This window comes from Camellia sinensis, chromosome 4 (assembly GCF_055761805.1).
Source record: "Camellia sinensis isolate YWXY chromosome 4, ASM5576180v1, whole genome shotgun sequence".
In the NCBI taxonomy this organism is placed as follows: Eukaryota; Viridiplantae; Streptophyta; class Magnoliopsida; order Ericales; family Theaceae; genus Camellia; species Camellia sinensis.
In genome coordinates, this window is record NC_138964.1 from 75,085,698 (window position 1) to 75,112,830 (window position 27,133).

General features: G+C 36.9%; 1 protein-coding gene across 3 annotated transcripts; it reads right to left on the reverse strand.

The window, feature by feature from the left end:
• Positions 1–27,133, reverse strand: LOC114291708 (putative lysophospholipase BODYGUARD 3). 3 transcript variants are annotated; one of them, XM_028235571.2, is made up of 4 exons: positions 26,200–27,133; positions 25,739–26,067; positions 25,112–25,311; positions 1–518 (listed from the first exon to the last, which is right to left on the reverse strand). In XM_028235571.2, exons 1-4 carry the CDS (start codon positions 26,768–26,770, stop codon positions 188–190), a joined length of 1,431 nt encoding a protein of 476 aa, XP_028091372.2. In that variant the 5' UTR covers positions 26,771–27,133; the 3' UTR covers positions 1–187. The 3 variants fall into 3 exon arrangements, with proteins under 3 accessions (XP_028091372.2, XP_082781290.1, XP_082781291.1); XM_082925164.1 differs by lacking the exon at positions 1–518 and adding an exon at positions 535–1,999; XM_082925165.1 differs by lacking the exon at positions 1–518 and adding an exon at positions 24,499–24,622.

Here is a 27,133-nt window from a genome sequence, read left to right on the forward strand (position 1 = left end):
TCCCAAAAAAAATAATGGCTAATATTTCACTAGGCCTTACTAAAAGTTCATACTTGATGAATGAAGAAAAGATACGGGAGAAAACATGCCAAATTTCAAGACCATCTTGAATTGGTTAGATATATAGGATAATCTGGTGCTTGTCTTCACTTCTTCTATCTAGCATTGCAAAAAAGAGAGGTTTCAATTAATAATCTGTTGAAGACAACTTCCAAATTTCTTCAAGTTCTCTGGCGAATGCCTTCTGTCTTCCGACTACAATGGTGATATGATCTTTGTTCTCAACCACCTTAACACGTGCACGATGAATTCTAGATTGTACATTGTAGCTACATTCTACAGGAATGAGTTCATCGTCTCTACCATGGAATATGGTGACATTGCATTTTAGAACATTTCGGACGGTGTCCAAGTATCCATCAATTTTGCCAGCAGTCCCACATATGATGTTGTGTAGGGTATGCCATGCAGCGTTATGGGTGTGGCAGCAAAACCCTTCGATCAAGAACGTTCTGATCCTGTAAATGTTTCCAAACTACCATTAATGAATAATAGCAACAGCGATATCGGATACAAGTAACTTTCTATAAGAAATTGTTTAGTTTATAATTGAAAATTTGTTGACCAAGTAATCTAAAGAGTGTACCAACATTTATTGGAAAACCACTTCAGTTTATTTAAAAGTTGCTTCTATCATTTTCAAGAAAAAATGTCTCAACAACATTTGACCTTGCTCGCTCAGCATGGTATTTAAATTGACTAAAATATCCCAAATTCAGTGACAATCTTCCCCCTAGCCTTTCCCAACTCATTTCCAGTCTTCTTAATTTTTCAGAAAAAGAAAAAGAAATGACCCCTCATTTAAAAAATTTATATAAATTCATTAGAATGATGTGAAGTTGCATTTTACAAATGGTTTTGGATTTTTTTTTTTTTTTTTTTGGACTTTTTATGAAATCACATAAATTTGTTTCTGAATGTCTGAAAACTGTTTTTGTACAAAAGATGAAAATAATAGAAAAATTATGGATATTTTTGAACTTTTTATTTATTGTTCTAAAAAATATACAAAAATAAAATACAGTATTGGAAATACAATCAAAGAAGCCCTTAATGGTGTGTTTGGTTAAGGGGATTTGGAGAGAGATTTAGAAAGGGAAAGAGAAACGGTGTGTGAAACTATGTGAAATTTAGGTATATTTTATTCACATTTCACCTGTTTTTTCTATTTTCCTTTCCAAAATTCCGCTTCAAATCCCCCAATCAAACCCAGTATAAAGATCACAAAGATTGTAGAAGAGGGCTCAGGCCAAAAAAATAAAAGCAATAAAAAAAATGTTTGGCATCTTATTAGTTTTAGCATCTTTAACTAGTCTTACTAAGTAGTAGTGTTGTTAATGAGTGCTTTAAAAATATTGATTAACTAAGTTCAAACTGATTATATATTGTTCAATCGCGCTACGTAGCTCGCATTGGAAGCCCCCCGAATCACCCGAAATCCCAAAACGACATCGTTTTGGGATTTATTTATTTATTCCTTTTTTCCTTCCCGTTTTTCTGAAGAAGAAGAAGACGCAGAAGAAGAAGAAGAACATCATCATCATCAACAACATCTTCTTCATCACATCATCATCAGCCAGCAATTTTTTTCCCCCTTTAGACCTGGATTCAGATCTTGATCTACTAGAGAAAAGAAAAAAAAAAAAAAATCAACAAACAATCAACAACAACAACATCTTCATCAGCATCACCATCACCATCACAATCATCAACACATCATCTTCATCTTCATCATCAACACATCAGAGCCAGAAATCGCAAGGGTGAGCATCCATCGTCGCATCCACCGTCGCACCCTCCATCACCGTCGCTCGCACCACCATCGCCATCATCTCTCTCTCTCTCTCTTTGTTTCCCTTCTCTCCTCTCCTCCTCTCTCTTTCTCCCTCTCTCCTCTCCTCCTCTCTCTTTCTCCATCTGTTTCTCCCTCTCTCTCCCTCTGTTTCAAACAAAAGGAGAAAAATAAAAAAAATAAAAAAATAAACTGCCCAAAACGACGTCGTTTTGGGCAGTCGGGGGATTCGGAGGGGAAAACTTTCGAGCTACAAAACATTTCTGTATATTGTTTGTCAGATGTATTTATATATATATATATAGGAAAATTATATGATACATAATTCATTTTGGAGGGTCTATCATATGGCATTAGTTACGATGTTAGTAGTATTTGATTATGATTTATTGTAATATTAATTATGATTTGGTTATATATATTGTAATGTGAGTTATGACTTATTATAATGTTGATTATGATATTATTTAGTTGTAATCAACAAAAGTCTTTTGTTATATCTTATATAATGTTTGGTTCTGATTCATATTTTTTATTATTTAGTTATGACTTTAAAAAATATTCAATTATAATATTTGTAATAATTAATCACACAAATATTATGGCTTGCATAAGATACACACTATTTTGTATGGCTCATAAATAAAATACAATTATTGTAAATTTGCCTCATCAATCTCATCCATTTTTTTTTTTTTTTTTTTTGGTATACTCAATCTCAATCTTATCCATGTCTATCATAGGGTGCCTAACTACTTTTGAAAAGTCTAATACGCATGGCATGAAGTGCTATCTATGGTTCGTCCTGTCCAAATTTGAGATTAGTAATTCCACCGAATAATGTATATGGAGAATTATGAAATGCATTCCTTATATCATAGTAATTTTAGATCCTACTAAATTTCTAATGGTTAATATTGTCTTTCAAATAATATTATTCATCATTTATGATTATCTATAATGAAATATGATGATTTGACATTTATTTTGATTTTCAAAACTTTAAAATATCAACTTTAAAATTGAAATAATTGAAAAAAATAAATGTCTTTTTTGAAAAAATGAAAAAGTTGAATTATTTTTTTGTGTAAAATTGAAAATTTTGTGTCTATAAGGAAATATGATGATGGAATATTGATGTGCAAAATTAGAAGAAAAAAAATTAAAAATAAAAAAACAGATAATGTTATCAGTTTTAAAATTGAAGAAAATTGATAATATTATAGAATCAAACCAATAATAAAAAGATAAAAACGTTTAATCTCATATTCTATTTTTTCTTCAGTTAATAAAATAATTATTTAAAATATTATTATGCAAATTTGATAATACTCTTAATTTTAAAAATTAAAAAAAATTAATAATACTTTTAATTTTATTAAATAAGACTTATTTGTTCAAAACAATTTAAATAGAATCTAAATTATCATAAAATTTATAAACAAGACTTTTAAATGATCTTTAATTTAAAAATCTGGTTTATTTTGGAAGTAACTTCGTTACGACGGTCCCATACAATCCTTAATTATCAGATGGCCAATTCAAACATGCCACGTCAATTCATTTTGAATCACATTAATGATTTTTACACGCAAACATACACTCACACTTATGTAATCATCTCTCACATGTCTCCACTGTCCTTGTCGTTCCGCTTCTCTCTCTCCAATCCATGGTTTTGAAAATCGGATTGGATACGCCTTTTCGACCGGTTGAACAGTAGACATATAAGAATTTCGATTTGAATATACTCTTTAAATCGTTCTAATTTAAAAATCGATCTATTTAAAAGAATTGAAAAAACTGACGGTTAGACTACTAATGGGTCAAGTAAATCGGCCAGGTTTAAAAAAAATTAAAATCTTAAATTTTTTTTGATATTTTTTAACTATTTTTTTATTCTTTCTTTGCTATTATATGTGTATATATATATAATATAAAAAAAAATTTAATTATAAATTCTCTTTTAAAGGTCTCCTCTTGTGAGAAATTTCACTAAAAACATAAAAATATTGTGAAAGTTTTCATCTATTTATTAAAAAAAAAATTCAAAAAAAACTCAAAAAATCTATGTGCGATTCAATTAAATTTTATTGAAGAAAAACTTAAAATTTTGATATCCCTCTAAACTTTTTGTTTTTTTTTCAATCAAATTATTTGAATTAAAATTATATGGGAAAAATATTAAATATTTGGTTTCCTCTTCTAAAATTAAAATTAATAATATTTTAAAATATATTATAATATTTTTTAGTAAAAAAATATTAAGATAAATATTTAACATAATTTAATATTTTTTATTTTTTTGAATTTATAATTTTATTACTTATATTTTTATTTAAATATAATTTTAATATATTTATTGTGTCACGATTTGATTCCAGTTCAAACCAAATCTAATTAGATTCTTTCAAAATTGCTGATCGCATAAGAGTTTTGTTTTTTTCCTAGTTATAATGGGGTCTTTTGGAAACAATGGTAAAAAGTCAATTTTTTGACCTTTTAATTTTTTTAGCCAAAAAAATCAATTTTTTTTTATCCAAGACAACCCAATTTTTTGTCCAAAAAAATACTAAAAAAAGCTAAAAAAACCAAAATATTAACTTTTTACCATCTTTCTAAAACAGCACAGCATGGGTCTTGGAGGAGTGAGATGAGTCAGAGGGATAATCATGGCGAGAGTGGGGGACTTATAGATAAGCGTTTTAGGAAGAGGGTTAACAACAGATTTTTTTTTTATTTTTTGTAATTTTTTTTTGAAAAATATGTAAAAAATATTAAAGATAATATGATGTAAAATAAGTTAAAAGTTAATTTTGCTGTCCAAATACGCCAAGGCAATGGCGGTAGCCCTCAGTGATGGAGAGAGAAAGAGAGCGATAGAGATGAATGTGTGAAAGAGGAAGAGAGGAGTGATCACATAAAGGTGAGTGTATGGTAATGAATGTAAAATTTTTATAAAATTCAATAAAATGTTGATGTGGAACCTTTCAATTGGCTTTTCGTAAATCAGTGTTTTACAACTGAGTCGTGAAAAAGTTAAACTCATTTATTTTTTTTGTTTTCTTTTAGGCCTGTTTGATTTCGATATAATGGGTTAAATTAGATATTATATACGGTGAGATTCATATATCTTATATTTGTAATTTTTTTTTTTTTTAACAGAGGATATAATCTATTATGAGATTGTATATCTTTCAAAATTGGTAGATATATAGGCCTCGTTTGGGAAGTGGCTATTTTAGTAGGCTATTTTAGTTTTTGGCTATTTTAGTATGCTAAAATTTTTGTGTTTGGGAAGATGATTGGATTTTTTTGTGATTGGATGTGATGTTTGTGAGAGAAAAAGTGAAATTATTATGGGTTTGATGTGATATTTTGTCTTATTAACCATTTTAACCTATTTTATTTTTTTGTGATTTTTAACCTAAACTAAGCTATTTTTTTTCTTCCCAAACAACCCCTACCCTCCCCCTATTTTATCATATCTTGTAATCTTGAATAAAAGTTAAAAAGACCCATTTATTTTTCTGGTCTATCTAATATGTGGTCTTTTAACCAGTTGAGTTAAAAGCTGTGTTTACGACGTGGGGGTTAAAAAGTTAGATGGCATTTTTAGTTGTCTCATTTGACGGTTCTAAAAAAGTTGCATGTAAATTATAATTATATTTTTTATATTATTTAGGATTATACTTAAGTGAAAATGTAAATTTTTTAAATTGGATGGGGTAATTTGATCATTTTATTATGATGTTACATCATAAATAAATATTAACTAAAAGTAACTTTTAAATAGGGGTGCAACTCGGGCGGGTTCGGTCGGGTTGGAAGATTGTCCAAGCCCAGCCCAAGTTGTGCTGAGACCTGTCCAAGCTCGCCCAAGCCTGAATTGTAACCCGAGGTTGTCTGCCCATGCCAACCCGAGTTAAACCCGAATTTCCCGAGTTGCCCGAATTGTAAATGAATTTTATTTATTTTTTTTTTTTTGCAACTATATTATTAAATTATTAAAATTTAACTCTATTTATAATTTTTTTTAATAGAAAATCATTAATACCATCAAAACAAATAATTTATATAATGTAAGAGAGATACCATTATAGTAGTCCTTACAATTTATGAGTGAAAATAAAAAGAAAAAAAAAAGTAAGATTTTATATTATTTGTATATATAATATATATTTAATATGATTTAATAATATAAATTACTTTAATATCATGTAATGACTAATAATTTATATGTATATTTAATATTTATATATATATATATATATATATATGTAAATTCGGATTTCGAGTTGCACGGGTTGTGTGACGTCTTTGCCCAAATCCGCCTAAATTTAATTCAGACTTCTGAATTTTTACCCGAGCCCGTACCGAATTTGAAAATATTTTGTTCAAGCCCTAAAAAAATTCAGGCTGGGCTCAGGTTGCTCGAGTTGAACCCACCCAAGTTACACCCCTACTTTTAACTATCTTTCCAAATCATTTTCTAAAAAAATCAAAATACTTAGCAAAAAGTTAAAAATCAATTTTTTTACTATCTTTTCAAAGTACCTCTATATACAAACATTACGATTCAATGAATCAAAATCTGTTGCTCAAAATATATCCAGACAAAAAACCAGGAGCTCTGGTGTAGATCAACTGTGATTTTCTGACGATTTTCCATCCACATAATGCCAAATATATAGGTTAGAAAGTGATTTCTTATCTTCATGCCTAACACATTTTGAAATCATTAAATTTAAAATATAGATTTAATTTTTAAATTTAAAAAACATTTTTTTTTGGTAATTATTTAACTTTTAGATATATAATATAAGAGAAGAAAAATGTTTAGGATTCTTTTTTTTTTAGACTTCATAAACCTTTTGAGCCTCCGTTTGGGAAGTGGGTTGGCTTTTTGGCTTTTTGGCTTTTTGGCTATTTTAGCCTGGGCTATTTTAGCCTGGTTTGGGAAAGGCTTTTTGGCTTTTTGACTTTTTTGGCTTTTTTTGTGAGAGATGATTGTAATGATTATGGGTTGGATTTGATATTTTGTTTTTTGTGACTAAAATAGCCTATTTTGTTTTTTGTGGCTATTTTAGCCCCAAACCAAGTTCCCAAACAATGCCAGTCTCAATCATTGATATATTTGTGAGATCTACTCATATATATATATATATATATATAGCATTCACACCTTTAATAATTAAGATTTAAAGAGAGTTAGGGGCGTCTAAAAAAAAAAAAAAAGGGGTCACTAGTGTGTTTCAAGTGTAAATCAACTGTGATTTCTGACGATTTTCCATCCACACATAAAGCCAAATATATATGTTAGAAAGTGATTTCTTATCTTCATGCCTAACAGATTTTGAAATCATTAAATTTAAAATATAAATTTCATTTTAAAATTTAAAAAACATTTTTTTTGGTAATTATTTAACTTTTAGATATATAAGAGAGGAAAAATGTTTAGGATTCTTTTTTTTCAGACTTCCATAAACCCTTTGAATTTCAATCATTGATATATATATGAGATCTATTCATATATGTATAGCATTCACACCATTAATAATTAAGATTCAAAAAGAATTAGCAGCGTCTCAAAAAAAAAAAAAAGGAGTCACTGGTGTGTTTCAAGTGTAAATCAACTGTGATTTTCTGACGATTTTCCATCCACATATAATGCCAAATATATATGTTAGAAAATGATTTCTTATCTTCATGCCTAACAGATTTTGAAATCATTAAATTTAAAATATAAATTTCATTTTAAAATTTAAAAAAAAAAATTTTGGTAATTATTTAACTTTTAGATATATAAGAGAGGAAAAATGTTTAGGACCCCTTTTTTTAGACTTCTATAACCTTTTTGAATTTTAATTATTGATATATATGTGAGATCTACTCATATATGTATAAGACCCACACCATTGATAATTAAGATTCCAAAAAAGTTAGGGGCGTCTCAAAAAATAAATAAATAAATAAATAAAAAAGGTCTCTGGTGTGTTTACAAGTGTAAATCAACTGCGATTTTCTGACTATTTTCCATCCACATAATGCCGAATATATAGGTTAGAAAGTGATTTCTTATCTTCATGCCTAACAGGTTTTGAAATCATTAAACTTAAAATATAAATTTAATTTTTAAATTTAAAAAACATTTTTTTTTGGGTGGTAATTATTTAACTTTTAGATATATAAGAGAGGAAAAATGTTTAGGACTCTTTTTTTGGAGACTTCCATAATCTCTTTAAATCTTAATCATTGATATATGTATGAGATCTACTTATATATGTGTAGGATCCACACCATTAATAATTAAGATTCAAAGAGAGTTAGGGGCGTCTCAAAAAAAAAAAAAAAAAGAGGTCTCATTATTGTATAAGAGAATGCAACCTGTTTTTTTTATTTTTTTTTTATTTTACAGGAAAATCCTCCCTACTCTCCTTCAGGTCTTAGGTAGTGCCCCTTGCAGAGATCACCATGATGTCCTATTAGCCGTTCCGAGCGAGGAGACTATAACTTGGCAACTTGTCCTGATTTCCCAAGACAAGTTCCACTTAAGTCAGGACTCGCACAACGGGGGAGTATTGAACCCACACCAAGTGCTGATTAGACAAATTGAGGTCTAACCTCGTAACCAATTATACTTCGCCCAGGAGATTAGCCCGGAGGGAGAATTGAACCTGTGACTTGGGGGCTTAATCCCCATATCTTAACCACAATGTCACCCACCCCTAAATTACATCCTGTTAATATGATGGGGTGTGTGAGAAACAAAGAGGACCCTTTCAGTATATAATGTAACAACTAGATGCCCAACCAAACATCAGAAAGGGGGCCCTATGGGTGAATCAACACACCACCTGAGTTTGTGTCCCAATGGGTGGCGTTCGGATCCTCTAGAGTGATAGTGCAACACCTGTTTCACTAGAATGATCCAAAGACTGATAAGTTCCCTCACTAAAATGACTTCACGAGGGAAATAAGAAAAAAAGGAAAATTTCTTGAGTTGAACCAGGTTCAGAATACAACGTGAGAGAGGGAGGAGGAGAGAGTGAGGAATTGATTGAGAGCCATCGCTGCCCCGTCACTGACACCAACAAACGCACCGCCTGATTGAATCAAATCTGTGGCTACTCAGATCCTTCAGGTTCTTTTCCAAATCTGAGCGGTATCTGCTCAGATTTGTGTTACTTGAAACGTGAGTGGTTTTGGTACAGAAAATGAAAATGGAAACGTGATACGTCACATGTTCTAAAATGTAGTATGATAGGGATAGATTTGTATATATTATACTCGCAAATTTAAGATACTTTTAGAATAATTTTTTTTAACTATTAAGCATCTAATAAAATTTAGTTTTTCTTCTACATATAACAAAACACTTCTATGAGTATTATGACTCTTTTTTTATGTTTTGTTTTGTCAAAACTTAACTTACTTTAGATTTTAATTCATTATATTTGATTTTTTCATCTTAAGGAAACATTTAAGAAAATTTATTAGAAAAATCTTTTGGGATCGTTTCAAATCACTAAATTTATTGTTTTAAAATAAAAGTGTACCATATTTTAAAACGCGTGTATCAATACGTAATTCAATAGGGTATTAACGTTTTCTGGTAACACAGGCTCAGATCTGCCTTGGGTTATTCCTCCTATTCTTCGCACTGGCTTATACCCTCCAAAATGAAGCCCTTTTCATTTACATGGTTGCCTGGCCCTTATGAGTTTTTTCATGCACCATGTTTTACCATTTCTTTCTGGCATAATCAATGAACCACATTTAAGATTCAGATTTCAGAGCATCGAATGATCTGTGGTCCACAACATAAAGCAAGGCAAGTTTTGTGATAACTAGTTGAATAAAAAAATCAATACTTACCCAAACTTTGGTTCTATTACTGACTCAAGAAAGAGTTTCTTTCAAAGTCATCAACAACCGCTAGTACAACTTTTCCAAAACTATCAAAACCAATCCCCCATTAATTGCTAAGATAGCCTCTCTACTTCAACGGTCAATTATTTTCTATTAGCATCGCACCAAAGAACCAGGGTTGAATCAAATCTATTGAAGGAACTTCGGCATATATAAAATAAGAAAGAAAAAAAGAAAAAAAGAAAAAAAGAAAGAAAGAAAAATAATTAGAAAATATCAATAACAAAAAAAAGGGTCCAAAATTTTTATCGTCGATTTTGTCGGTTCTCTCTACATAAATAGTTTAGAAGATATATCTGGACCAAAATCCCAACTGGTCGAACTGGCTGGTCCGATCCGATTTTTAAAACCATGCCCTCAATGTTGTGTTCTGAATCTGATTCAAACGAGGAATATTTTTTCTTTTTTCTTTCGGTTTAACTCACCAACATTTTGGTGAGGAGACTTATCAGCCCTTGGATCACTTTAGTGGGACAGGTGTTGTACGTTTAGAGGATCACTTCACAGGATCACTCTAGAGGATCCGAACACAATTGGGTGTGGTGAGTTTCTAGTTAAAAAAATCAAAAAAATAAAAATATCCAATCATATGTAATCATTTTTTATTTTTTATTTTTATAAGTCTTTTCATAAAAAATTTAAAAAATAAAATAAAATAATCAATACTGAAAGGAGTTCTAAGTTTGGATCTGGGCGATGTGAAAACTACTCCTTCCATTAAGCGTCAGGGTCCATGTATAGATCTACAGCCCGCTTTTATTTTTGACCACCGCGTGTACACTTGCATCATGTAATTAGAAAATTAAAAATAAATAAAGAAATAAAATAAAAATAATCACTAGAGTTAATTTAAGTCATAACTTTATTGTTTTAATACGATCAAGACCTACAGTCTGCTTTCATCAATGTTCTGGAACCAACAACCAAGTTCGTTTAAGTCGAGATTGTCCTATTAGCCGAGGTTTCTGCTTCATTATATTGAGAACTCCAATAGTTTCAACATGCGTATTAGCTGTCACGCATTGCAATTCAACCGTTTTTGCTACACGTCCCTCCCCCGCTAGACCGTGTCCGATGCGCGCCATTAAGTCGCCTTGCACCTACGTGCGCCGTCTGACAAACACATTGTTTAAGACACATCAATTGCGTTTTGCCTCCTCTTCGCGTTTTTGACAAAACTCCATCCCTCTCTCCTCATCTTCTCACCTCTTCATCATCACTTTTGCGAAAAAGGCCCTCTCTCTCTCTTACTTTCTCAGATCCGCCATTGTCTCAAGCTCGCAAGCTCTGTGATTGCTTCCAGTCTTCCCCTCCAGCGAAGTTTTCACCGCTCTGTCGTTTTGCTGTTGTCGTCTGACCTCGGCGAACTCAACGCCGACTTCATTTTTCTTCGGTGAGTTACTTATTCCTCCTTTATCAGCCTGTGTTTCTCTTCAAAAAGCTTTTCTTTATTATTTGTTGCCATTGTTGTTTTGCTCAAGTTCTTGATTTATGAATCACGTATCTGAGAACGTTTATTTTACGATTTTGCTTTTGCCCAATTCGTGTCTTGAATACACACACTGCTCACAAATTTGTTCACTTTTGCCACTGTTCTTAGCCTCGCACCCTTGTGCACACTTTGTCACAGTGTTCTTGATAGTTCATCACTGTTCTTGATTCTGAAGCACGTTCTTGTTTTCTATTTTCTATGTCTTTTCTAGATTCGTGCCTTCAATCTTCATTTCCATAGATCTAGGTTTGGGATTTTCTTGTAGAACCCACAATTTTTAGGAAAAACTGAAACGAATTACCCTTAAAATCCCCACAAATTCGTACCCCAACTTACATTTAGTTTTTAGCCGAGGTCCTTCAAAACCGTCACAAAACACTTCTTTCTGAAATCCTACACCTTCCCCTCAAGCCAATATCATGGGTATGTGGAAGTATAGGGTAAACACCCCAACCAAGTTAGAATACTTTAGGCAGGAGTTTTCCATTCCAGCCGATGTTCACCTTTGATTGGCTGGGGAGGACGACTCCATTATGCCCACAGTCAGCTCTATGCCTTTCCCGGTCGTTGCCTTCATTGAGTGTGGACTCAGGCTTCCACTAGACATCCTTTTTCCGAGAAGTCCTCCATTATTACAAGCTTAACCCAATGCAGTTAACCATTAACTGATACAAAGTCATTAATGGTATCATAGCCTTAGCACGCTGAGAAAATGCTAGGGTGACCTTAGCTGACATCCAATACTGCTACACTATGTGTGGCATCAAATTAGAAAAAGGCTATGTCTACTACCTCAAACCGAGGTCTACGGAATACAAACTTGTTGCCGACCTCCCAGACTCCAACAAGGGAGCCGGGGATGATTACTTCATTGTCTCGGGCAACTGAGAGTTTGCTCCAGATGACGACCTTCACCTCTACCCTCTCAGCCGAACAGTATTCGTAGAGAGTAATGGTAAGAGCCAAGTGCTATATTTTTTCAAGCCTTTAATACTTCGTTCTTTCCATATGTTCTAACATCTGTTTTTCTTGCAGTTTTTCCACAACCACCAAAAGACTTTCGCAAGTCCTTCTTTCCCAGCAAGGATCTTAAGAAGTTGCTAGACCTGCCAGTCTACAAGCGGAGAGCTCCTTTATTGCTCAACTTCATCCCAACCTATAAGTCGGTACTTCCCGACGTCCCAAGGAAGCAGAAAAGCAAGTCTCCTCCTTCCGCCACAACTCCACAAACAACTTCATCATCTCAGCTAGATCAAGGGTCAACCTCAGATCCAGCAAAACAACCATCTACCTCAGCTCCACAGTTGATCCCTCCATCTCAACGCCGACGAAGGCGCGGAATTGCAATCGCCACTGAGATGGGCCGCAAAAAAGCAGTCGCAGAGGATCTTTTGGCCGACATCCCTACCAGTGTTGACGCTCAAGCAGCACTATCTCAGCCTAAACCAAAGCCGAAACAAAACGGCTGAAGAAGGCTCAGCCAAAGGCAACGGTGACTCAGATTGATACTGAGGACACCTTGCCAATTTCAAAATTGGCTGAGAGTGAAAAGACCACTTCCGCCACCGAGAAGAGGCCCGCTGAGGCCGAACCATCCCAATCTACTCGGTCAAAAAGGCCAAGGTCTGAGTCGGCCACAACCTCGGGGCCAATGAAGCCAGATGTCCCCTGGACCCCTCCGATCACCATTGATGACAAGCCAGTCAGAGCTGGCGACAGTGCGACTAATCTCGAAGTCGGCGTCGCCCTTTCTACGGCTTTACTCCTTCCAAAAGATCTTAACCGAAACGCCGAGATGAGCGAGTATGAAAACTTCGCTCTGATGCTCCAGCATTCTGTTCAAGTAAGTCTCTTACACTTTGTATTTTTCTTTCTCTATTCTTTCATACTTTTAGAACTTCTAATAACTTCTGCTCTGTCCATTTTCCTTCAAGCAATCCAACACGCCCACTCCTTCTCAATGCAATCTTTTGAGATGAGGAAGCAGCTGGCCGACAAGATCAGGGAGGTCTTTGGTTTGCAGAAGACCCTCAAAAAGACCGAGGGAAAGATAAAGACCTTGTTAGATCAGGCTGAGGCAGCCGTCAAGGCTAAAGATGAGGCCGAAGAGAAAGCTGATGCCGCCGAGGCCATTGCCAAGGTCCTCACAGCTGAAAAGAAAGAGGCCGAGACAAAGATGGCTGAGGCCCAAAAAGAATTATAAGATGACTTGGCTATAAAAGCTGTCGAGGTCAAGGCCGCAGATGAAAAGGCATACAATGAGGGGGTGGCCGATGTCACGGCGGACTACAAAAAGCAAGTGAAATAGGTATGCAGCAAGGGTTTCACCCTTGGTTGGATGGCTGCCCTCAAAAAGCTTAACGTCCCTGAGGACTCCCTCTTTAAGAATGACGACGTCCTCCCCTTTCCATTCCCCTATACTCCAAGCCAATCTGAAGACGATTCTGAGTTTGAGGATAAAGCTTTGGTGAGGAAGAAGAAGGATGTTGAGACTGCTGGGGCCAAGTCCCATACTCTGAATGAGCAAGTCTTAGACTTGACTCAGGATGAGGAGGGTGAGCAGGTCTCTAAAGACTTTACTCTTGAGAAGACAACATCGGACGTACCCATTGCCGACAAGAGCATCGACCAAACTCTCAAAGAGATCGATGCCGAGCTTGCTGCTGAGAAGGACGCTGAAAATAATTCTCAAATGTCTTCGGAGCCCCATCCTACTGCTGATGCCCAATAGTCTTGGTTTTTTGCTTTGTACTTAGTACTTTGTCTTACTTTTTGAATCAATGTAAGTTTGGATTTGGCCGAAGTGCCATTTTTGTAATTTTTGAACAACTACTCTTTTGGTAGGCCGCAGTGCCCTCTTCTTTTTGAACTGATTCTTCGGAATGCAAATACAATTTCCTTTGTATGACTCTTGCATGATTTTGTACTTAGAATAATTTTGCATGCTTTCAAGCATACACCTTATCTGTGCAATTTCCTCAGGGTGATATACCTCGGTGATACAAACCAATGGTTTACCCCGGCAAGTACACAAGTACTTCTTTTAATACAACCTTGGTCTTAACTTGTAAATTTTTCTAACAAATTTCAACAAGTGTTTAGACCAATTTTCTTTTAGTCATAACCTCTGTTTAACTTCAACTTATAACTTCAACTTGTAAACTCAAGTTTCAACAAGTGTAAAACATGACATCGGTTTAACTTCAACTTGTAAACTTAAATTTCAACAAGTGTTAAACATAATCTCGGTTAAACTTCAACTTGTAAACTCGAGTTTCAACAAGTGTTAAACATGATCTCGGTTTAACTTTAACTTGTAAATTTTTCTCAAATTCCAACAAGTGTTAAACATGGCCTTAATTTAACTTCAACTTGTAAATTTTTCTCAAATTTCAACAAGTGTTAAACATGGCCTCGGTTTAATTTCAACTTGTAAATTTAAATTTCAACAAGCGTTAAACTAATTTTCGTTTGTAAATTCTACCTTTCCAGGAACCATTTCCCAACTCTCTACCCCTAATGTGAACTTAAGTTCCACTTCGGTTCTCATTATGCATGTATTCTAGAGACATCGTCAAGTATCTTATCAGTCATAAGTGTAAAAAATCAAGCTAGAACTTTATTATTACTTCGGCTAATAACAAAGAACAAGAAAGTCTAATGATAAAAAAATTTCAGATTGCAAGTATTCTAGGATCTTGGTAGCTCTTTGCCTTCGCAATCCTCAAGCCGATATGCCTCGTTGCCCAAGACCGAGATTATTCTATGGGGTCTTTCCCAATTTGGGCCAAGCTTGCCTTCTCTGGGATCTTTCTTGTTGCCGACGACCTTTCTCAAGACGAGGTCACCAACTTGGAACTCTCGTGGGTTCACCTTTTTATTGTAAGCCATGGCAAGCTGCTGTTGGCATGTCCCCAGCTGAATTGTTGCTTTCTCCTTTCTCTCTTCTAAAAGATCCAGATCTCGGGCTAAAAATACATCATTAGTTCCATTCTCCACTGCCTGGGTTCTGACCCCTGGGATGCCGACCTCTAGCGGAATGACTGTTTCTGTGCCATAAGCCATGGCAAACGGGGATTCCCCCGTTGATCTTCTCGACGTAGTCTGATATGCCCAGAGTACACTGGGCAATTCATCTACTCACTTTCCCTTTGCTACTTGCAGCCTTTTCTTTATCCCATCCAAGATAACTTTGTTAGACGCTTCTGCTTGTCCATTGCTTTGAGGAAAACTTGGGGTCGAAAAGTAATTCTTGATTTTGAACTTTGCACAGAAGCTTTTCATTAGCTTACTATCAAATTGTGTTCTATTGTCTGCAACTATTGCTCTTGGAATCCCAAACCTGGTAATGATGTTCTTTCAGATGAAGTTCTTCACATCAATGTCTTGAATCTTGGCAAGGGGTTCAGCTTCTACCCACTTGGTGAAATAATCTGTTGCCACTAGTAAGTACTTCCTTTGTCCAGTTGCTTGAGGTAGTTTTTCGACAAGATCCATGTCCCATTGGGCAAATGGCCAAGGACTGGATACTGGGTTCAAGTCGGCTGCTGGTTGATGTATCAAAGGTGCAAACCTTTGGCACTTCTCACACTTCTTCACATAAGCTTCGACATCTTTCTGCATATATCCAACTTGGTCCCATCTCCACACACATTGCTTCGCGCTCTGTGTTTAATGGTTCTATGCTTGGACCAGGCAAGTATTCAACCATTATCGTCATTGCCTTTCCAAGTTGTATTGTACTAGCCAGGTTGGCCAGGGCATCAGCATGATTGTTATCATCTCGGCTAACCTGCTGTAGTTGGCAATTCTGAAACAAGGCCACCAATCTGTCGTCCTCCTTTACATAGGCCGACATCCTTTCGTCTCGGGCTGCGAACTCGCCTGTTTTCTGGTTGACTATAAATTGAGAGTCACAGAAGACTATCACCTTATCTGCTTCTACTGCTACTGCCAGTTTTAGTCCTGCAATCAGTGCTTCATACTCTGCTTCGTTGTTTGAGGCCTTGAACCCCAAACGAATGGATTGTTCTAGTTTCTGTCCATCTGGAGATACCAGTACTACTCTTGCCCCCGCTCCTTGTCTGTTTGAACTCCTATCAACAAACAGTCGTAAGGAGTCGCCGATGTAAATGCTGCAGGGCCTGAATTTTTCTTCCTTCCTTTGTTTCATTGCCCTCGACTGGGCTCCTCTTTGTTCACTTGGACATCGTTCACCTCGGCTCAACAAAGCCCGATGTACGATGACTCCTGGTGTGAACTCGGCCACGAAATCGGCCAAAACTTGGCCTTTGATTGCTGTTCTGGGTCTGTATTCCAGGTCATACTAGCCCATGGCCACTGCTCATCTGGCTATTCTGCCTGTCAGATCTCCTTGCTGTAATAGGGACTTCAAAGGATGTTTAGTTAGCACCACAATTTTATGGGCTTGAAGTAATGGTTCAGCTTCTTTGAAGCCATTACTAAAGTCAGCGTTAACTTCTCCAAGGGTAAATACCTGGTTTCTGCATCAGCCAGGGTTTTGCTTACGTAGTAAACAGCCCTTTGTTCTCCTTTTTTTTCTCGGATTACCACTGCACTTACCATATGTTCCGAAACTGCTAAGTACAGGAATAGCTCCCCTTCAGGTTCTGGATTTGAGAGAACTGGAACCGTGGTCAAATACTTATTCAACTCGGCCAAGGCGATTTCGCACTCTTCCATCCATAAGAAGTCTGTGGCCTTCTTCACTAAGTTGAAGAAGGGTTTGCATTTGTCAGAACTTCTACTTATGAACCTATTCAGGGCTGCAGCCCTTCCAATCAACATATGTACTTGCTTCGCCGATGTTGGGCTTTTTAGTTCTAGGATGGCCTTGATTTGATTTGGGCTAGCCTCAATGCCCCTTCTAGTCACCAAGTATCCCAAGAACTTACCAGATCTAACTCCAAATGCACACTTCGATGCATTGAGTCGGAGTCGATATGTTTTTAGGATGTCAAAGACAGCCTTTAAGTCTTCCAGATGGTCCTTAGGTTCCCTGGTCTTCACGACCATGTCATCGATGTATACCTCTACTGTTCGGCCAATTAGGTGTTTGAACATCTTGGTTACCAGTCTCTGATAAGTTGCTCCTGCATTTTTCAACCCAAAAGGCATCACTCTGTAGCAATACAACCCTTTTGGGGTGATAAACGCAGTCTTTTCTTTATCTGGGAAATACATGGCTATCTGATGGTACCCCCTATAGGCATCTAAGAAGCTCATCCTTCCATGCCCTGAAGTATCATCCACCAACTGTCAATCTTGGGTAATGGGAAACTGTCTTTGGGACAACCCTTGTTTAGGCTGGTAAAGTCCACGCAGACCCTCCATTTACCATTCTTTTTCTTCACCACCACTGTATTCGATAGCCATGTCGAGTAATTTACCTCTCGAATGGCTTTGGCCTCCAGAAGTCTGTCTACTTCTTCTTTCACTGCCTCAACATGCATCAATGTCAGTCTTCTTACTCGTTGGATTACAGGTTTGGCCGACCTGTCTACGTTCAGTTTATGGCAAGTTACCTCAGGGTCAATGCTAGGCATCTCGTAAGGCGTCCAAGCAAATACCTCAATGTTTGCTCTCAAGAAAGCCTCCAGTTCTTTTTCCTATTCCTCGGCTAAGCCCGAGCCGAGAAGGAAAAAGCGTTCCTCATCCCCTTGTTGGACAAGGATTTTCTTCAGGGCTTCTTCACTCTTCTCGGTTGGCTCTTTGCCGACGTCATCTAGGACTTTCACGTCCTCGTCTTCGATCTCTACTGTCTCTGGTTCTCGTATGCTACATGTGGATTTCATTGTTACCATGGAGCAGTTCTTTGCCTGCAGCTGATCCCCTCTGACCTCCTCTGTCCCATGTTCTGTTGGGAACCGCAATAGCTGATGCAACGTTGAGGGAACAACCCTCATTGCATGCAGCCATGGCCTTCCCAAGATAGCATTGTAGGGGGAGGATGTGTCGATTATGATGAATTCTGTTTTTATCTTTTTGGTGCCAACCTGCACTTCCAAGCTTGTTACCCCCAGTGACCATGTCGGCGTTCCATTGAACCCGACCATTGGGCTGTTGGACTGCTCCATATCATCTGGGTGAAGGCTAAGCTCCTTGTAACACCTGACATATATGATGTCACAAGAGCTGCCTTGGTCAATTAGGATGCGCTTCACTTGGCACTCCCCAACCTGGAGGGATACTACCAAGGCAACGTTGTGTGGATGTTGCACCATCTCAAGGTCGGCTTTAGTAAAGGATACTACTGGTCCCTGAGACTCCTCGGCCCGAGGTCTTTTCTCCCGAATCTGGTACACATGCTACAAGTGCTTTACCTTCTGGGTCTCCTCCCGTATTTCGTTTTCGTTGACCTTCGAGTGAATTACATTAATTACCCGAGGTTCGCCTGCTTGAGGTTGTTGTGCTGGGGGAGGTGGAGCTGTTGGTGCCTGAGGCAGTCTTGCCTGCTCTTCCCTTACCCTGGCTTCATCTACAAGGTCCCTTAAATGGCCTTGCCTTACTAGGTCTTCCAAGTGTGCTTTCAGGGCTCTGCAACCCTGAGTCAGATGCCCATCTTCATTGTGGTAAGCACAATGCTTACCAAGGCTTCTTCCCATAAACTCTCCTGGTACCCTTGCTGGTGCTCTGAAATAGGGCTGGGTTCAGATTTTCTCCAAGACTTTGTCAACCGGAATTCGGAATACGGTTGTGACTGCCTGAGTAGCCCTTAATCCGATTTCTGGTTTGTTGTAGCCACCATCACCTCGACCTCGCTTCGGCAAGCCATTTTTCTTCTTTGGTTTCGGCGCCTTTATTCCTAGCGTATCCTCCTCAGCCTGGCGTACTTATCTATTCTGGCCATTAATTCCTCCATACTTTTTAGCAGTGTTTTTGCCAATGATTTTCGAAGCAGACAATTATCTTTCAGGCCGTTCTTAAATGATACGACCGCCACCTCTTGGTTGTATTCTAGTATCTGGTTGAATACCTCATAGTATCATTTGGCATAGGCCCTCAGGCTTTCATCCTCGCCAATTTTCAGAGCCATCAAGGCATCCACCATTAATGGTTGTAGTTTGTTCGTCAAGAACCTGGCCACAAACATCTCGGTCAGGCCTTCCCAGGTTTTCACAGTTCTTTTTGGCAACTTGTGAAACCAGTTTGATGCAATTTCTCCGAAGGATGAGGGGAACACCTTGCAAAGCAATGGCTTGTTTCCGGTGTATAATGCCATCGAGTTCAGGTACAAATCGACGTGAAAGTTGGGGTCTGACTTCTCATCGTAGATCTGGAATCTCAGCATGCTAAACCTTTTCGGGGCTTCGAATTTGTCAAATTCTACCGAGAATGGCGTTCTTGGCTTGACTGGGGAGGTTACCTCAGTATCTTGTTGCCTCCTCTGTAGGTAATCCCTTAGGTCCTCCTTGGTCCGACCAGGAGCTCGACTATCTCCTGACTTCAGCCTTTTAGGTGCACTACTCTCATCTTCATTGCGAGCCCTCTTCGACCTTTCTCCATTAGTTACGTCGAAGCATAACTCCTGCCTTTGAACATGCCAATGTTCTTTTGGGGCTTCTTCCTTGGTGTGATGTGTCCTTCGAGATTCCTCCATTCTCAACTCTCCTCGTCCGACCTCCCTTGAAGGCCGGTGAGAGTGTTTTTCGCTCCTAGTGTGTTGGGGGACTGTAGGCACTGTTTTCTGCCCATCTTGTCGGGCATCTTTCTTGGCCGCTGGAATCGGTGTATCTTGTAACGGGAACAATGGCTGCATGACGTTGTTCTACATCATGAAATTGACGACCGTTTGCAGGTCCGTCAATTTGTTCGCCATTCCCTTTACCTCATCGTCCCTTTGTAGGCATCTATCCATCCATACCTGAAGGTCGTCCTCGTTTTAATACCCGCTTTGGTTCGTTTTCTTTGGTATGTCGCCTTCCTGGCCGACGTCCTTTCTTTCGTGATTCTGATCACGAGTCTCTTCGTTGCAGTTGTCTCCTTCAATGTCAAGGTCTACAGGTTTCCCACTCCCAATAAGGGTGTCATCCCCAACCTTCTCTTGCTGTTCGTTGTTGGCCATCTATTCTCATTTCTTTCCCACAGACGGCGCCAAATTGTGTGTGTCAATTTCCGACCACACCGCCAAATTAGTACTTAGCTAGAGAGCACTGGCAAAATAGATTAGTCCCGAACGACCTGAAATAGAAAGAAGAGATTTCGGCGGTGGTTTGTCCACCCGGGGGCACTCCGATGATCAAGTCAGTTATCTCTCGAAGATAGCAAAAGTGCTTAACATACTATTGAGAATATAAATTGCGTACCTTAGACCCATGATGGTGCCTTTCTTTTATAGCCAACACAATCCTAGTCCCAATAGAAGCCTAGCTCTAATGGACTTAGGATTACTGCTAATCTTGGACTCCCAGTAGGATTAAGATAAACTCTCTAAGAGTCTTATCTTTACCCAAACTGAAGTCCCCTCTCATTCTAGGACTCTTATCCCTTATTTGCTTATCCCGGATTCCGGTATTCTCACATATAACCTCGGCTTAGCTGAGATCATCTTGGCACCTCGGCTGACACTTCGGCGTCACCTTGGCCACGTGTTGGCACTCAGAAAATATGTTCCCACAGTAATCATTAATAGATCACATGTTAAAGAGATAAGTGAATTTTCAATTACTGTAGGGTTACATGAATGATTAACCTTAAATCTTTATCTTTTTGTTTTAGTTATGGATGAGTTGACAGGAAATATCCAAGATGATATGTCATGATGTATGCTTTTTGCATATGATATCGGGTTAGTGGATGAGACTAGATGATGAATTAACACTAAGTTGAAGACATGGAGAGAAATACTTGAATCTGAAGAATTTATGGTAAGCAGAACTAACACAGAATATATGGAGTGTAGTTTTAGTAACAGTAATAATGGATGCAGAGGAGAAGTGAAAATAGAGAGTCAAAAACTACCTAAGAGTGAACATTTTTGTTATTTAGGATCAATTATTATAACGGCTGAGGAGATTGAAACAGATGTGATCCATCGAATTAAGGTGAGGTGGCTTAAGTGACGGAGTACGTTTAGGGTACTATGCGATAAACGAGTACTCACTAGACTAAAAGGGAAGTTATATAGAATGGTTATTAGACCAGCGATGTTGTATCGGTCAGAATATTGGACAACTGAGAAATAACATATAGATAAGATAAATATTGCTGAGATGAGGATGCTAAGGTGGGTGTGTGGCAAAACTAGAAAGTATAGAATTAAGAATGAGTATATTCGAAAATGAGTAAGAGTAGTACCGATAGAAAATAAGTTGAGAACGAATAGATTGAAATAGTTAGGTCATATACAACGGAGACCAATAGAGACAGTAGCAAAGAGATGCGATACAATAACGATAGATGAAAGTGTTAGGGAAAGGGATTGACCTAGATTGACGTGGGCTAGTGTAGTAAACAGAGATATAAGCCTCCTTAATTTGACTAATGAAATAGCCTTGGATAGTGTCTAGTGGAGAAGAAAGATTCATGTAATCGATCTCATTTAATAGAATTTAATAGCTTAGTTTGGTTTGGTTATTTATCTCTTGTGTTAATAATAATAAAATTTTAAGATTTTTTATACGTAAGAATTGTGTAATGATGATTGGATACTACTAATCATAGTGAGAAACTTCTCAAACTGAATAAATGATTGGGACATTTTGATTTTTATTTATAAAATTTGATTTATTTTTAGTTTATTTATATTAATTAGTTTGTATTAAAATATGGGAAAAATTGGTCTAAGGTCCTACTCTCATTTTTAGTAATGGAAGAGACCCACAATATTATTTTGTGATGTGTAAAGTCCCTCAACCCCACACCTTTATATCACAGAGAAATTTGACTCTCACAACCATGGCACTCAATCTCCGACAAAGATAGATTGGTATTTCTCTCAACAAGAACAATACAGGGAGGGAGCCATAAAAGGTGGAGATTGGTAATCCATGGTGAGCGTGGGAATCATCCTCTGCAACTAGCCAGCAACCACTACTCACACTCTCCATTTTCGAACCCCTAAATCAACATCAACCGCACTCCAACATCTTGTACTCAACTCTCCCTTCATACCCATATCGCTTGGAAAGACGACCGGAGGCTTGTCTATGGTGACCGGAGTAGGTCCCGGCATTGGCACCTACATTTTTGCATTCGTCCTCCCTCTGTCTCTCTCCTTGTCGTCACTGTCTTCACTACCTCTCGAATCGCCGATAAGCACGACCGCGATTTCCTACAGGAGGTTTTTTATTCTTTTTCTTCTTCTTCTTCCTACCCATTTCATATCCTTTTTTTGTGTGTGTTTGTTTCAACAATTAGAATGTTCTACTTGGTTTTTTTGTTAACTGGTTCAAATAAATTTTGAATACGTTGGTTGATTTAATGGTCAATTGACGAGTGTTGCTATGCTGTTGATTTAATGGTCATCAGTTTGTGCCCTTTGCAGAACAGAGGATGAATCTTTAAATCACATAATGTTACATTGCTCATTCGTTTGGAAACTCTAGTCTAGCATCATCAAATGGTGGGGAGTGCAATGGGCTATACTAGGTACAGTGGAAAGGTTGCTTCATTGGTGGAGTGGATGGAAGTTTAAAAAAGGGGAACTGGAAAATGGAAAGCTATACCAGCAGTAACTTTTTGGTCTGTGTGGAAATACAAAAATGAAGTTATTTTCAATGAGGTCCAGCCCAATCTTGAAGAACTTTACGACCTTATCCGGGTAAGAGTGGCCATGTGAATGAAGTCAAATTTGGTGGGAAGAGATTATTTAATTAACTAGTTTGTATCAAATTTGGAGAGTGGAAAGTCTAGAGAAATTTGGAGAGAATTTCTCGGGAGAATGGGATGTTCAGAGAAATTTGGAGAGAATTTTTCTGGAGAGTGGGATGTCTAGAGAAATTTCTAGAGAATTTCTCTAGGCCACTATAATGGTGAATTTCTCTGGTTTGAACCAGAATATCTAGCATTGTATACACCTTAGAACCATATAAAGCCTACAAACATAATGACTCTTGTACTTAGCTTATAGAAACCATATATTGTGCCTGTTTGGCAGAGCTTAATTACAGCTTATTTCAGCTTTCAACTTAATTTAAGCTATTTTGATGTGTTTAGTTTAGCTTATAACTTATAGCTTATAGCTTTTTGGAAGTCAGAAATCAGCTTATTCTTTGAGTGGGGCAGGAGATGCTTTAAGAATAAGCTGGAAATCAGCTTAAGCTGAAAGTTATAAGGTATAAGCTGTTGAGGCATAAGCTATAAGTACTTTCCCACAACTCTACCAAACAGATGGATTGTAATAAGCAGGGCACATTTGGCTGCTATAGATTCTTCTTACCAAAACATGTATGGGAACTCACTGAAAAAGGTAATTTGTTCTTAATGTCGTCACTGTCTCTTTTTATTGTAAATTCTTGTTATGATTTTTAACAAATTGAGATAATTATAGGCTATAACGAATGAAACTTCAGGGGAATTTGAGCTTGCCCTTTTGACAATCGTACAATGTGCACATAATCCTACAAAATACTTTGCAAAGGTATTCATCCAATCTTAACTTTTTCTTTTCTTATTAATGTAATTAGGACTTCTTAGGATGCATATATATTTGGCTGCATGTAATAGTTTTAAGGACTAGACTATCATTTGTGTCCTGAACAACTGATTTTTGAGATATTGACTTGGGATTGTGACTTTCCAATTTCATTGTTCTTCAACAATACTTCTATGCAACGCCAATAGTGGATAATGTTTTCTCAATTTCTTTGGTTTGAACAGAATTTCTCTAGAACCAAAATTTTTCTGGGGAGAATTTCTCTAGTTTGGACAAAATTTCTCTAGAACCAGAATTTCTCTGGTTTGGACATAATTTCTCTAGAATCAGAATTTCTCTGATTTGAACAAAATTTCTCTAGAACAAGAATTTCTCTGGAGAAAATTTCTCTGGAACTAGATTTTCTCTGTGGAAGTCCAGAGAAATTCTCTGGATCGAATTTTTTCTGGATTGATTCAAGGGACCTTAGACATTATGAAAATATTGAATGTCCTTTATACTATAAAATCTTATACTAGGGACCCTAACAAAAATTCCCTTAAAATATGATATGGAAGTATAAATAGTTAAATTCGCATAATCATATAAAATTTTATAAATTTACATGAATTTATATTTAACTTACATAATTTTATTATACGATTGTATACTGTACATATTGCATACCGGTTTATTTCTCCTTCTGCATATATAAGTTTGTATATTTCTCAAAAAGGTCGTTTTAGTGCACCTGTCGGAATTCGAGGGGTTAGTTTAGCAAATTAAACCCGAGCAAGGATCCTCTAGAGTGATTTTTTCCTTTCCTAGAGTGCTACATTGTGTGGTTGAGATTTACTAGCAAATCACATCAATTTTTCTGATGTGACTTGCCAGTAAATCTCAACCACACAATATAACACTCTAGGAAACTTTAGAGAAATTCCTTGGTGATTAAACCCCACCATAGAAAGAGAGGAAGAGCATGGTCTACACACGTTTGGTATGTTGAAGGATTGTATATTCGTAGTGTACACGCTATTAAGTTAAAAAACACAATTCTAATACAAACTAAATTTTTGTACAAAATTGTTATATAAATTAATTTCGTCTTTTATGGTCTTTTTAATATTAAATTAACATATCTATTATTATAACTCATAATTTCAAAATGTCACACTATCATATGATATATTTTCTTGAAGTAATATAGAAAGAGTATGAGAGAAACTTGTACAAATACCTGTTTCTGGTGACAAGTTTGGTGAGAAAGTCCCAAAGGCGGTGGTTCTTGCATATGAGGAGGCAAGCTGTCCTGCTGATGTGCTCATACCAGCAAGCTATGGATGCCCCGAACGCAATCAGCGGCCACACTCGCCTTGGTGCCAACTTCCTCATCAAATACTGTGTCGCTTGTTCACCCTTTGGTACTGGAAAATATGGCTGCCAATTTTTTTTTTTTTTAAATATTTTTGGTAAATTGGTTCATACATATATAAAAATGAAGGTCTTATTTGGTTTGCTTTTGAGAAATAAATTTTGGAGAAAATTTTTTAAAATTTTGTTTGGTTTAGTGATTTTAGAAAAAAAATTTCAAAATCACATTATCTCTTCTGCATATCAGTCAGTCGTTTTTTTCTCTCTCTTCTCTCATTCTCAATTACTTTTTCTGTCACACATATCTACTCAATTACAACAGAATATCAAATTATCCCAAATTCTCATACTCCAAAACTATTTTCAAAATATACAACAAAACAAATCAAAAATATTCTAAACTCTCTCCCCGAAATCTTTTTTAAAAATTTATCTCTCAAAACCAAACCAAACACACCCGAAATCTCTGAATATGTTAATTTAGAGAACTTACTGGTGCAAGTAGAGTTAGGGACTTGACAGAGCCGGGATGTCTAACCGCGAGTGCAAGGGCTAGAATGCAACCTAGTGAATGTGCCACAATGTGGAACGATTTTACTTTGTAAGGCAACAGAACAGAGCGTTCGATCATCTCCAAATGCTCTCTTAGTGTATAAAGGGAGTCAGTTGGCTTCGGACTTCTTCCAAAACCAAGTAGATCGATGGCGAATAGCCGATACATTGCTTTCGCAGACTCTGAGAAATTCGGAAACAATGTCTCCGTCCAAAATGCAGAAGATGAGATGAACCCATGAATAAAAATCACATCTTCTTGCATGTTATCTGACTCATCCCATCAAACCCAACTTAATCAATTAATTAAATTTCTAAACCAAAAGTAAAAATAAAAAAATAAAAAAAATAAAATAAAAAAAGTGATGATGTGTTATGTGAACTAATATTGAATTAAATTACCTTTGGCTCCATCAACTCGGACAAAAAGAGTTTCTTTGCAGGAAGAGGCCCAAGAAGTGCAAGTTTTGCAATCGCAGTCGGACCATCTGGGATTGGGGGTGGGAATGGGAAGTGATTGGTGACCTCGTCCGATCTGTCCTTGTAGCATTTCGACAATGGTGGAGCTTACGGTGAATGTTGATCGGACTGTGCCTCTCTTGAATATCTTCTCCAAATTGATGCTAGATTTGGAGACATCGGAGACTAACGAAGGACGAGTGTAGAGGGTGTCAGAGATGTCTTCAAGTTCTAACTTGGTTGAAGAAGTGAGGCAAACAATCTTAGACTCGCCTTGTTCGGAGACCAAGATATTGCCACTGCTGGTGATGCCTAAGGCTTGTTTGGTTGAAGTTGAAGAGCAGTAACAAGGCTTCCATTGGGCTTCAATCAAGAAATCAACAACTTTGTAAGCATAACACAGTAGGAAATCAACAATGTCAAAGAGAGAGAAGACAATGAAGCTCAAGACTACATTAATGGTTCTGCCAATGAAATTCAAAACTGGTCTGGTTTGGCCTATTAACACAGCCATTTCTGTGAAAACCAGCACCACCACAACCAGCACCAGCTCACAACAGCTGTCTATTTTTAAGTTTAAATAACCTATGAGATGAGAGAATGGGAAACAGAGTGAGGTTGTGGTGGGGGGCCAGATTTACGAAGATAGCTATTTGTGGTTGTGAATAGAGAAAATCATTGGTACAACTGAAGACACTTGTTAGCTTCGTCGTCTTTGTACTCTTCTCTCTGCTCTTGGTTTTTAATAGGCAAACAAAGATGCCAAACAATACAACACAACCATTACAGAATAACATGGGTCTTTCTTCAGTGCAAAATGGGTCATGGAAATAACCCAACATGCACAACCTTCATGAACCCCCCTTGGTTTGAACAA